Below are 14425 nucleotides of genomic sequence, written 5' to 3'. Positions count from 1 at the left end.
ATTCTTTTGCTACATTTGAGAGGAGCTAGTTTGTTTAGGATTTGTTCATTGATCAGGAAGTCTTGGCAGGGATGGGGGCGGGACAGTAATAAGTTATCTACTTCATCCCAGTATGATTCATGGGCTACTTTGTTTCTATAATAAGAAGCTACTCGGGGGGCTGGTTTGGTTATTGATATCTCTTTCCAGAATATGGTGAATTCTAGGAGTAGGTGATGTGACTAAGATACTTTGGCTAAGGAACCAAATTCTAGATAGCTTGTGCTTTTTGCTGAAATGGAGGAGGCAAGTAGATCTAACTGATGGCCCTTTTCGTGTGTGGGTTGTTGAAACAAGGGTATGAGGTCTAGCTCGTTTAAGAGGTCGAGGAATTTCAGGATTTGAGAATTTGAGGGTGAGTCTAGGTGGAGTTTGAGCTCTCCTATGATGAAAGTGGTTTTTGATACGATGTCTGAGAATTGTGGTTTCTCTTCTAGCCACTTTCCAGGAGGGACATTAGTATGCAGAAGATGGGGCATTGGGAAGAGGCGCTGTTTATTTCTACCATTAGTAGTTCTAGGGAAGTGAGAATTATACAAGGGCAGAGTAGTTGCAAACTGGAGTCATCTTGCATTGGTATCTGTTTCGGTTAGGAATAGAAATCCGGGTTGTGATTCATCGAGCAGGTTTTTTATGATTTCAGTCTTGTTGATCACTGATCTCATGTTAACATATCCACATGGGATTGAGGTGAGTATGACATCATCAGTGTAAGTGGTTGGGATTCTTATTAGGTTGTCCGGGTTTGGTTTAATGATGCGATTGTGGTGTGGTTTTCAGTGTGTATTACTATTTAAAAAGGCTTACCAAAGACCTTCAGTCACTTTCCGCACTGGACAGAATGCCAGGAAATCAAAATAGTATACAAATTAAGTTTTATTACATATATACAATATTTCTAGCCATAATCATTGATTAAGTACAGAGTTTGAATTAATACGTTACCAGTTATTACATCATCACTCCGACGGGGGACCACGATCAGGAGGCTTACTCACAAAATGTCATCACACAGCATATCAGCAGTGGAAATGTCCACCCTCTTTTCTTTCTAGGGGAAGCAGTATTTATCCCCCTCTCCTTGTGGATTGAGCTAACTGAATGCCGGAGTGATGTTTACCAATCAGTATGTGTTAGAAACTCCTAGCCTGCCTCATGAGCTGATTTCCCATCCCCTTCCTGGTGGAGGATGTTTACCAATCTGACTACACATCCCCCCTTTATGGATTGAATGCTTGTGGATTGAGCTAGAAACTCCTAGCCTGCCTCATGAGCTGATTTCCCATCCCCTTCCTTGTGGAGGATGTTTACCAATCAGTATGTGTTAGAAACTCCTAGCCTGTCTGAGCTGACAATGACCTGCTCTCATAATTATCAGCAGGTGCTGAAAACTCCTGGCCTTGCTCGTTCTCATAATACTTGTGTTTCCCTGTAACAGCTATCATGGATCCTAGGCAGTGTCATTCAATATTAATAATTCTTTCATACCATCCGTTTCACATTCGTGTCACATTCGGTCCTTATTGAGTGATACTGCCATAGGATACCATCGTGGACCGTGTTTATTTACAGCATAGTCCATAAACCACATAACAATTCCACAAGGACAGAACAAGTATTATTATGCTTTTGTTCAAATTCCTTATGGACTGATTATTACATCATTTTCTCCTAAATTTATCAATATGACTTTAACCTCCCCTTGATAATCAGCATCAATTACTCCCCCTAAAGTGATAATTCCTTTGTATTTGTAAGGGCATACCATAATACTGAATAATCATGTCTAAAGTCCTTAGAATGCTCCATTGTGACGCAGAGGCACAAGGGAATGCTAGTAATAATCTACAGCAGTACATATATATTTACATTTACGACTTTTGGGTAACGGTCCTATGAAATCCATTTGCCAAATCTGGGCTGGCAAATCGCCCCCTGCCCATGTGCCCCATTACCTTATGTGGTACTTCCCGTTCTTGATATGTTGACACACCGGACATTTTCCGATCACATGTTTGATCACATTTATCGTCAAAGGAATCCCTCGTTCCTGAGCCCACCTGTAAGTAGCTTTTTCTCTAAGATGTCCACTTTTCTGATGTGTCCAAATGGCTGTACCTTCCAACCATTCTTCCACCTTAGGAATTTCATTAGTAGTTGTTACAGAAATGGTAGCTGCGGCATCTGCTTGGGAATTAAACAATCGTTCCATTGAATCAACAGGCATATGTGCATCTACATGAAATACTGACACTATTGTCTCCTGTACAATTTTTTCTATGTCTTGCCACAATTCTTTACCCCACAGTTCCTTACCATGAATTAACCAATTATGGGACTTCCACCCCATTAACCATGTAGCAAGACCATTAGCGACCGACCAGGAGTCAGTAAAAAGATATCCCACTCCCCATTTCACTGGGGATTCATGAGCATATACTGGCTTTATGATTTCCAGCTCTCCGTTAGGAATATTAGCTATTTTTTCGTGCAAAGTAGCTACCCCATGCTCACCTATTTTAGCTCTTTGGGAAATGTACCATTTCCATTTAATAATACTTTGTTCCTGAGCATATCCTACTCTATTTGACTTGGGATCAGACATTACCCATTGCATAATTGGAATTTGTGGTCGCAATAGTACTGTATGACCTAAGGTAATCTGTTCGGTCTCAGCCAACGCCCAATAACATGCTAAAAGTTGTTTTTCGAAGGGAATATATTTTTCACCTGCTTCCGGGAATTTCCTGTTTCAGAATTCTAAGGGTACCCGTTTCCCACTTTGTTTTTGCCATAATGACCAATTAGCATGCATTTGATTAATAGATACATGTAATTCCACTTCTCCCTCTCTCATGGGCCACAAATCTACAGCGGTCTGTATGGCTTGTTTAGCATTTTCAAAAGCAACCTGCTGTTCTTCTCCCCACATAAACTCATATTTTTTACTAGTTACCTTGTATATTCTTTGGAGTGGGAAAATCTAATATTTTTCGTTTTGCTTTCTCAATGATTTCCCCATATCCTCTATTCCACTGAATTCCTAAAAATTTTACCGACGTTGCCGGTCCTTGTATTTTTGTTGGATTTATTTCCCATCCCTTCTTTTTCATATGGTCAATTAATAAATCCAACTGCCCTTTCTTAGTTTGTATGTCAATATGTCAAACTCATGTAATTTACTATCTTGCTCTATCTGTACCTCAAGCTGAATTTAGAGTCTGACTTCTTTCCCTTATCCTGCATCTCCAAAATTGAGTCTACAGGAAAGTGATAGGAGTCCGGCAGGGCTGCTTCTCTCCTTCTTTTTCATTATAATTTGTTTTGTTTCTTAAATATATGCCTTTCTGACTGTCTGTTTTAATAATTACACAAATGTATTCCTACCCTTTTTTATTTTGTTTCGGTACGTTCCCCAAATAAACCGGAAACCTTATTTCAGACAATTTGTCTGTGTATCAAATGAACTGCTGAAAAGTCCGCGGCCAGTCTACAAGCAGTGCTGACAATTAGTCCCTGCTTGTCATTACAACAAAAGGCACATCCTTCCTTAACACGTCTCACAAAGCTTTCCTCCACATTCTTGTACGTTCGTTCTACAGATTATCTCCCTGTTTTTAACCATAAATATCACTTTCTAATCCCTTCTGATAAAGAAACAAGGGAAGAAAAAAAAATTCAGGCTATATCAGGCAAACAGCTCCTAAATTACCTCCATTGTTACGCAAACTTTCTTTGTTTCCTGAACAGCAAAACAACTTTCAATTAACTTCAAGTACCTTATATCGGCTGATCGGAACTCCAAATAGCATAAGGCTGGTAAAGTTTTATCCATAAACCCTTTGGTTCCTTGCTTACATTATTAATTTCATTACAAGTTCCTACATTTCCTTTTTCCTCCCCCTTCCCCCTCCCCTCTGCCTGGTGATCAAAGGAGAAACTCAAAAAGCCCGCCGTCAAGCTCACATGATAGCATCGAAGGAGGAAAAAGGTGGGGGTGAAAATCCCTCTCTTTGCAGTTCGCTCTTTCAAACAAAGGAACTTTTACTCCAACATCCTATTTACTCGACCGCGCCTTTTCTTATATTTTGTGGCAGCAATATGAACTGCAGATTCCTCAGCTATCTTTTGATAGTGATCTAACTTATCTCTTCAAAGTTTACCACTACATTCCAGCATAAGACAACGCCTCTCTACCGCATGTGCACCATACGGTATGCAGAAGTTAATACCCAGCTCCTTCGAGCCAAAGCAACTACATCACCCGATTTATCGGGGCATTTTTCTAAACTACATCACCCGATTTATCGGGGCATTTTTCTAAACTACATCACCCGATTTATCGGGGCATTTTTTCTAAACTACATCACCCAATTTATCGGGGCATTTTTTCTAAACTACATCACCCGATTTATCGGGGCATTTTTCTAAACTACATCACCCGATTTATCGGGGCATTTTTTCTAAACTACATCACCCGATTTATCGGGGCATTTTTCTAAACTACATCACCCGATTTATCGGGGCATTTTTCTAAAGCTTGTACAAGATCAAGTGGTTCTGCCCTTCCCAGAACCTTTTCCCATGACTCTGTTAATCCATGATTATTGGCTAGTTCTTGTGCTATCAAATTATACGGTGCCTCAGTCCAGCTGGGCACCTCTAGGTTCTTTTGAGGATTTCTCTCTCTTCCTGAACATTCCTGTATCACAAGAGCGCTCAGGTTTTCTTTAGAGAAATCCTGCCGACTACGCCAATTAATGTATTACTATTTAAAAAGGCTTACCAAAGACCTTCAGTCACTTTCCGCACTGGACAGAATGCCAGGAAATCAAAATAGTATACAAATTAAGTTTTATTACATATATACAATATTTCTAGCCATAATCATTGATTAAGTACAGAGTTTGAATCAATACATTACCGGTTATTACATCATCACTCCGTCGGGGGACCACGATCAGGAGGCTTACTCAAAAAATGTCATCACACAGCATATCAGCAGTGGAAATGTCCCTGTTCTTCTTTCTAGGGGAAGCAGTATTTATCCCCCTCTCCTTGTGGATTGAGCTAACTGAATGCCGGGGTGATGTTTACCAATCAGTATGTGTTAGAAACTCATAGCCTGCCTCGTGAGTTAATTTCCCATCCCCTTCCTTGTGGAGGATGTTTACCAATCTGACTACACATCCCCCCCCTTATGTATTGAGCTAACTGAATGCTTGTGGATTGAGCTAGAAACTCCTAGCCTGCCTCATGAGCTGATTTCCCATCCCCTTCCTTGTGGAGGATGTTTACCAATCAGTATGTGTTAGAAACTCCTAGCCTGTCTGAGCTGACAATGACCTGCTCTCATAATTATCAGCAGGTGCTGAAAACTCCTGGCCTTGCTCGTTCTCATAGTACTTGTGTTTCCCTGTAACAGCTATCATGGATCCTAGGCAGTGTCATTCAATATTAATAATTCTTTCATACCATACGTTTCACATTCGTGTCACACAGTGTCTGGGGGTCCAGCTGTTGTTGGGATTACTCAGTGCATGTGGTCAGTGCAGTTTATCGCATGACGACTCCATGATGGGACTGTGTGTTCTGATCTACTGTCGGGAGGGTGGAGTAGGCTTTGGTTCGTCTGGTGCTGATCAGTAGGCAGATTGGGTGGGTGTTGTAGCAGGTAAGTTTTCATTTTTAAGAGTGATACTGCTAGTTGCATTCCCCTTCAGCATTAACTTGCATATACTTTTGGCTTTATCAAGCCCTCTGATGGCCTTATTACTATATCAAGTTACCTTTTTGACCAAAGATATATTAGGGACATGCCTTTTCTTTCATTTTGTTTAGTACATGCAAAATGATTAGGGTGAACTAAAAGGGCAATTTTATAACAAGGTACCTAGGCTGAGACGGCAAGAAGGCATCTATTTTCATTAAAATACTAGGGGTAAACTGGCAGTAATTGCAACTAGATTGAAACTGCAGATATTTATGCCTGCTCAGGAGTAAGTGTAAGTGTTAGCATGTAAAGTATACATGCAAATAAATCATGACTCTACCTCCCAAACTCTACCTCAGAACAGTCCTCCTATATGCTGGTCATATAATGTGTGCTTCTTGTCACCAAACATACCTCTCCCATCCCCACCCCATTTTTTACTAAGCTGCTGTGGAGGTTTCTACCATGGCCCAGAGTACTGAATGCTCAGACGCTAGTAGGAATTCTATGAGCATTGGAGCATTTAGCGCTCCAGGCTGCATGGGATGGGAGGGAGGGATGGAAGGCTGATACACATGGGGGAGAGAGAAGAAAGGAAGAATTGTTGGACATGAGGTGGAGGAGATGAAGGGAGAGATGCAACAAAGATGTAGAAAGGAGTGAGAGGGAGAAATCCTGCATATGGTGGAGGGAAGGGAGACATACAGAGAAGAACTGCAGGTCCAACACTGTCACTCCGCTAGGAACCGCAAAGTCCCACAGAAAGGGGGGCAGATTTCATTCCGCAGTCCGTGGGGATTCAAGCTACACCCACACCTCACTTTATGCGGAAACAGAGAGGCAATGAAGTGACTTGAGGAGAGGGTAATGTGGGCATAGCGAGAGATGAAAGATGAATAGTGAGCATGGAGAAGAAGAAAATGTCAATTGGGCAGGAGACCCCGGTGCATGAGTTAACAGAAGACAGATAAAAACCAGAGCCTGGGACCAATATGATTTGAATAATAAAATGACTGGACAACAAAAGGTAGAAAAAAATAATTTTATTTTCTGTTTTGTGATTGCAATATGTCAGATTTGAAATGTGTATCCTGCCAGAGCTGGTGTTAGACAGTGAGCTTGAGCTAGAACTTAACAGAGAGAGGAAAAATATTTGCTGTTGTTGTTTACACCACAGCATCGGCATGGGTTTGGAGAGGGCAAAGCGGGGTGGGGGTGGGTGAAGAGGCTACAAAAATAAACCCGCCATACCGTTTGAAAAAAATAAAAAATGCCCAATTGGGCACGAAAAGTGAATCAAAAAAAAAAAAAAATCAATTGAGTAGGTCAAAATCGAATCAAATTGAAAAATGTTTCCCTGAATTGGGCAGCACTAGTAGAGAGAAAACTGCAGTTGGAATGAGAAGGGAAGGCGAACAGTTTGGAGCAGGGAGAAGCAATCTGTCTCTCTCTAGTGGGAACTGGCAGAGAATTTCTCTAAGAAAAACCAAAGAAACACTCTGGATCAGTGTTTCAGAACCCTGAATATACTGATGAAATATGAATTTCTATTTGTCTTATTTACCCTCTTTTTACCTGATAGTGTTCTTCTGGCCTGCCTCCTGTGCACATAACCAGCCATAGGGTACTATAGGAGGCCATGGGTTACATATACATATTTGACAGCACTGAGAAAAAATGCAAGGTGACAAGGCAGCATGTAATTTAAGGTGACCTCTGTGTAGGCTTGTTTTGGGAGCAGAGTTTGGGTGGAACATGAGTGATGTTATGATTTACATAATGATTTAGAGAGTTTTCCAAAGCATAGTGTAAGGAAGTCATGTTCTTTTGATCTGAGTGTGGGTTGATAGGTTGTGCCAATTTTGGAGATGTTATAATTTAAAAAAACCACAAAAACAAAAAAACCCCACTAGTGACAAAATGGTACAATTTTATGTGAAAAAATCAACAACTAGCTTTAAATTTTGTATAATATGTTATTTACCTACCTGGAATTTCTAGGAAATTATGCAAAAATATACAAATTACTGAAACATGTTTAAGTGCTCTGATAATAGTTATTATGGGTTTGCTTTACATATTAATGCTTTTGGGAGCTGATTCTACAAATGGGCATCCCAATCAGGACGCATGTTTTTAGAAAAAACTCCCCGAGGCAGGACGCCTACACTATAGTCATTTGTCGCGGGTGTAGGGAGATGTGTAGGGACACCTAAGCTCCCCCAAGGCTGGGCGTGGTTTTGCCCGGAAGTGGCCTTTTTTGAGTTTAAGTAGCCCTAGGAATCTCCCTAGACCCACAACAGAGGCCTGAAATGTAGGCCAGCATAATGTTTGCTTACATTTCAAATGTTAAAATTAGACCTGGCTGAACTGATTGTGGCATGTGAATCCCCAATCAGCTGAGCTGGCAGGATTCCCCGAAGCTTCTTGGGACTGAATGTCTGTTGATTTACTTAATTTCTACATATTTCAACTGCGATATGATGTAGGAAAGACTCACTTTAAGCAGTTTCTGAAGATAGCTTTAGATTTAGCACCTACTCCTAAAATTGGCACGTCCTGGTGAGATGATTCCCTCTGAATATTTATGTCATGGTTCACAAGTGTTCTAGCATTTTAATAAAACGTATCTAAGAAACTCAACTTATGATCCTTGAGCAGATACCCTCTTTCAGACTCTGCCACCTCATGTTTTCCATTGGTAGCAAGAAACCCATTTGGGTAGAAGGGGTGGGCTACTGCAGGACCTGTGCACTAGAGCTGTCCAATTCAGGAAAAAAAAATTTTAATTTGATTATGCCAATTAAAATTGATTTTTTTTTAAAATTTGATATAATTTGATTCACTTTATATGATATAGCTTTAAAATTAGTTGGCAGGTTTATTTTGCATCCTCTTCACCCACCCCACCTCCCTTTGCCCTCTCCAACCCCATGCCAGCGCTGTCAAGTGTAAATAAAACAAACACTGTTAGGTCCTAGCTAGCTCATGCTCGCTGTCTAACAACAGCTTTGGCAGGATACACAATTCAAATCTGACATATTGTAATCACAAAATAGAAAATAAAATTATTTTTTCTATCTTTTTTTGTCTGGTCATTTTATTATTCAAATCATGTTGGTCCCTCTTTTTGTTTTCTGTTAACTCACTCGCCAGGGTCTCCTGCTTATTTGACATTTTCTCCTCTCTCCATGCTCACCATCCTTCCATCTCTGTACCTTCCCTTCTCTCTCCTCCTCCCTAAGGGTTCAGTCTTAAAGAAAATTTCTGCCTGTCCCCTCTTCTCTTATCCTCCTCTGCCCCTGGCTACCCCTGGCAGTCTGTGATGGAACATGATTTGAATAATAAAATGACCACACAAAAAAAGAGGGAAACAGATATTGTTCCTTTGGGGGTGGGGTGGGGAATAGTTATTTTCTCTGTAGATTTGTTTCAGGCCATGGGTTGATCCTCATTAGCTGACAGATGCCCTTCTTTGCACTTCTAGGGCTTAGTCAAAATTTATGCCAATAGCAGGTAATTGTAATTTGTGTTTTCAGTATTTCTTTCCCATGTTTCTTTCTTTCTTTCTTTTTTTTATAAATATTTGAGCACTTTGTCTAAAGGAATGCCTTATCACATTATCCTAGATACGTATCTGGGCTCGGAAGGAGGTTGTGAAAATTGGATCTGTTGATTTTGCTTTAAACATCACAGGCCCAATCTTCTTGTATTTGGAAGAGCTACTAAATGTGAGTTACCCACTTACAAAAACAGGTAAGGAACAACTTGCTTTTCTTTTTCCCTTTCAATATGAATTATACAACGTCCTCCAAACTCAGATACAGTAAAATCTAATCTATATGAATATTTTTATTCCACTTTACTAAAAGCTCAAGGTGGATTACAAAAGAAATTAAGGAGCAGAACAATCGCACATGTTTTTTTACAACAGTAAAACATCAGTCTATACAGGGTGAACCAAAAGTAGGTATACAGTAAAGTATTTATTCATTATTTCTTTTTATTTTACAGGTATTTAAAAACATAACATAAGAATTGCCATACTGGAACAGACTGAAGGTCCATTAAGCCCAGTATCCTGTTTCCAATAGTGAACAATCCAGGTCCCAAGTAGAGAATGACACAGGGACAAATTTGGCCCCACAGGAACTCAATTTCCTTGTCCCGTCGCTGTCACTGCTCCTGCCCCATTCTTGTAAGCTCTGCCTTAACCGCACAAGCCTCAAACATTTATCATTTTAAAGTGTTTGAGGCTTGTTCAGATGAGGACAGAGCTTGCAGGAATGGGACAGGGACAGGAAAATAACTTGCCAGGACGTGATGGTAAAATGAGTTCCTGCGGGGAAGGGGAAAAATTTGTTCCTGTGTCATTCTCTAGTTCCAAGTACCTAGCTAGATCCCAAGTAGTAAAACAGATTTTATGCTGCTTATTCTAGGAATAAGCTGTGGATTTCCCCAAACCATCTCAATAATGGCCTTTGGGCTTCTCTTTTAGGAAATTATCCAAACCTTTTTTAAACCCTGCTACGCTGATTTCACCACATTCTACTGCAACAAATTCCAGAGTTTAATCACATGTTGTGTGAAGAAATATGGGTTTGTTTTAAATCTACTACTTAGTAGCCTCATCACATGGCCCCTAGTCCTAGTATTTTTAGAAAGAGTAAACAAATGTACCCTTCCACACCACTCAGGTATAATACAGTACTGAATGATAGTCGAGTAAAATCAATATGAAGTAACTCACAGAAAAACTTCACACACATATTATTTTTGGTACTTGTAAAATAAAAAGAAATTATGAATAAATATTGAATACCTACTTTTGGCCACCCTGTATATAAAATCCCAAACCTATGGTACTTTGTGTGTCTAAGTGTTTTGAAAATGAGCCCCTTAATCTAATTTCCTGTAAGGATCTTAGCTTCCCTCTGAGAACAGGATGGAGCCTGACCATAAAGAATCTTAAAAACAAACAAAATGGCAGACCTTATTGATTCTAGTATCAACCCAAATAGCAGATTCTCTTCTTTTAATTAAGATGGACTCCCGATTGACACCAATTTTGACATTCTTTTTTCTCTCAGCCCAAAGTAGAATGCAGTGGCATAATGAGGGAGATTAGCACCGGGGCGGTGGCACCCTGCATTGCCACGCTGTGCACCCCTCTCTTCCCTGCTGCTTGAGTGCCCATCACTTTTCTCCGCCACTTGAGTGCCCCAACGCCCCCACGTACCACTTGACATGCTCGCCTGCATGAGCAGCGTCTTTCATTTGTGCTCGCGCTGGCTTTGACTCCCTTTGATGTCACGTCCTGGTTAGAGGCCGGTGCAAGCAACAAGTAGAAGATGCTGCTTCTGCTGGTGATCATTTAAAGTAAGTGTGTGTGTGTGGGGGGGGGGGGGAAAGAAGAGGTACCGGCACCCCCTGCGAAGATGGCGCCCGGAAAGGTTCACCGCCCCCTTACTACGCCACTGGTAGAATGTGCCCTTACTTATGTTAATGTGTTGCCACCACGAACATAAATGAAAACAATAAATAAAACTGATGTACTGGCATGCCAGCAATTGGTATATAGGGAACACTTTGTTTTTTTGGGAACTTTTAGGCCAAGATTCACTAACCTTCCGATCTGTGGGTGATCCGAGGCAGGCCGACTGATTCACCAACCTTCTGCATGCAAATGGGGGCGATTGGAGGCATTCCCCCCACCGACAACACGGATCAGTGGAGAGCGATCCCGATGCATGCGCAGACCATCTACTTGGCCCGTAGATGGTTGCGCATGCGTTTTGCAGTCTGTGCTTTTATTTATTTATTTACTTTTTTACTCCGAACCCGTGGTTTTAACCTGCTGGTTTAAAGTAGGTTAAAACCACAGGCTCGCGCTGCAGGGAAGGGAGGCAGAGCAAGAGAGTAAAGAGGCAGCAAAAGGCAGGAGAATCAGGGCTGAGCAGGGCAGCAAAAGGCAGGAGAATCGGGGCTGAGCAGGGTGGCAATAGGCAGGAGAATCGGGGCTGAGAGCAGGGTTTTTGCACAAGCGACTGGTCCTCAGCAGTCGCTTGTTTTTGGATCGGCCAGCCCAGTCGGTGTGCCTGCTTTTTGTTAGTGAATCGTGGCCCATCCTACATTGCATACCATTTCCCCTCATTTGCATGCACGGATCGGAATCGGATTGGCATAGAGGTTAGTGAATCAGGTCGGAGTAAAATTGGGTTGCAAACCAATCGGTTTGCTTAGTGAATCTAGCCCTTAGTCCTTTGCAGGTTGAGGGCTATTATGTGTTGTATGATTTTTCATCAATAGTTTCCCCCTGCTCCTTTAGGGATTTCTAGCTCAGTGAGAACATGTCCTATATTAAGAGCCACCAAGATGATAAAGGGGATGGAACTACTCTCATATGAGGAAAGCCTAAAAAGGTTAGGGCTCTTCAGCTTTGAAAAGAGATGGCTGAGGGGAGATATGATTGAAGTCTACAAAATCCTGAGTGGAGTAGAACAGGTACAAGTGGATTGATTTTTCACTCCGTCAAAAATTACAAGGACTAAAAGACACTCAATGAAGCTACAGGGAAATACTTTTAAAACTAATAGGAGGAATATTTTTTTTCACTCAGAGAATATTTAAGCTCTGGAACGCTTTGCCAGAGGTTGTGGTAAGAGCAGATAGCATAGTAGGTTTTAAGAAAGGTTGGACAATTTCCTGGAGGAAAAGTCCATAGTCTGTTATTGAGAAAGACATGGGGGAAGCCACTACTTACCCTGGATCAGTAGCACAGAATGTTGCTACTCTTTGGGTTTTTGCCAGGTACTGGTGACCTAGATTGGCCACCGTGAGGATGGGCTACTGGGGTTGATGGACCATTGGTCTGACCCAGTAAGGCACAGGTGTCAAAGTCCCTCCTCGAGGGCCGCAATCCAGTCAGGATTTCAGGATTTCCCCAATGAATATGCATGTGATCTATTTAAATGCATTGCTTTCATTGTATGCTAATAGATCTCATGCATATTCATTAGGGAAATCCTAAAAACCCGACTGGATTGTGGCCCTCGAGGAGGGACTTTGACACCCCTGCAGTAAGGCTATTCTTATGATCTTAAGGCACCAAAAACTTTCATTTCCACTAGCTGGGTTTTCTCCTCTTTTTGTTCCTCCTCCTATCCAGTTCATTCGTCACAGTAACAACCTTGTAGCAGAAAGCCACAGACTAAGCTCTGACTGCAAAATTGCTTTCTTGAGCCAGCCAATAGAGGTTACTGAAGCACTATGGCTGGGTCTGCCCACTCTCAAGAAGCTATGAATGCTACCTCTGTAACATCCCCAGGTCCAGCCAGCCTCAGAAAAAGCAGTGGAAGCTCTTAACGTTTAGGTAAATGACAGCTTCTGAGGAACTAATTATTTGTTTGGTATTCACTCAACTATTCTATATTTGGACAACATAAATTCAGAGATTTGTGACAAATGTTTGGATTATATTAATAGATTTATGACTAGATTTTGAAAGATACAATCTCTTCTAGAGTTAAAGCAAAAAATATTTTGGAGTACTTTGTATATTACATTATAGAGCAGGGGTGGGCAACCTGCAGCCCGTGGGCTGAATGCAGCTCACCATTGAATTTTATGCAGCCCGTGAAATAATGGGAAGAATACACAGAAAACATCATTAACCAAAGTTTTGGCAATTTTAAATACTATATTTTACAAATATTTTCAGAATAGTCATTGTAGCAATTTGTTTTTAATCATATTTAGGCCCCCTGTTATCAAGCTGCATTAGGGTTTTTTTTAATTGCAGGTCACTGTGGTTAAGTTCCAATGCTCATAGGAATTACTGCAGCAGTCTACGATACACAGCTTGATAAAAGAGGACCTTAGTTAAATAAGTAGAAAATTATTAGAGATCTATAGAACTCTGCATTTCTGGTTCTGACAGTATGTAATGTTGCCTCTGGAAGTAATACTAACATTTATGTAGCCCTATTTGTATAAAGATTGCCCCACCCCTGTGGTAGAAAATGAATTTGAGAAGATAAACTTTTCTTCAAGGATTTAAATTTTACTTTGTGTTACAATTCTACTTGTTTTCACATATTTTGTTTTTATTTATTTTTACTTTGACCTCAGATTTGACAATGATCAAACATGGAAAAAAAAGGGGGGGATGAGGGAATCATTATCAGATTTATTAATTTTACTTCAGTTTAAAATTCTGATGACTCAACTGTGCATTGGAGATTTCCCAAAATACAACTTGTCTAATTGCTTGTATTTGTTTCTTTAAATCAATTTTAGATATCGTTGCGCTTCCTGACTTTGGAGCAGGTGCAATGGAAAACTGGGGATTGATGACTTTCCAGGAATTATCACTGATGTATAACCCAAGCCAGAAATTCTCAAATAGGAAGGCATTGATTTGCTTAATTATTTCACATGAGCTAGGACACCAGGCATGTGGTAAAATGTCCTATATCTATCTATCTATCTACATAGATATAACTTTTCAACATATAATATCAGGCACACTCTAAATACTGTAAATATTGAGTGCTTCAAGGTGCATATGTTGAAAACTGGGCATATCTACAGCAGTAAATAGCTTTAAAATAATAAGCAGAACCTAGCATATTCTAAAGACTCTTTGTTGGGATTTTTTCCACTTACTACTTG

General features: G+C 40.6%; 1 protein-coding gene across 3 annotated transcripts in view; it reads left to right on the top strand.

Annotated features, from left to right (window-relative positions):
- The window catches only part of LVRN (laeverin), a 126598-nt gene that overhangs the window by 42681 nt on the left and 69492 nt on the right, over nucleotides 1-14425 (top strand). For 2 of the 3 annotated variants that reach the window (XM_033929063.1, XM_033929062.1), the window contains exons 4-5: nucleotides 9382-9508; nucleotides 14051-14205. In XM_033929063.1, the coding sequence (XP_033784954.1) occupies nucleotides 9382-9508; nucleotides 14051-14205 (282 nt within the window). The remainder of the gene's footprint in view (nucleotides 1-9381; nucleotides 9509-14050; nucleotides 14206-14425) is intronic. The other variant, XM_033929064.1, reaches the window with a different exon arrangement.

This window comes from Geotrypetes seraphini, chromosome 1 (assembly GCF_902459505.1).
Source record: "Geotrypetes seraphini chromosome 1, aGeoSer1.1, whole genome shotgun sequence".
NCBI lineage: Eukaryota > Metazoa > Chordata > Amphibia > Gymnophiona > Dermophiidae > Geotrypetes > Geotrypetes seraphini.
Note: the sequence above shows the minus strand (reverse complement) of the source record. Positions and strands in the feature narration are given on the sequence as shown.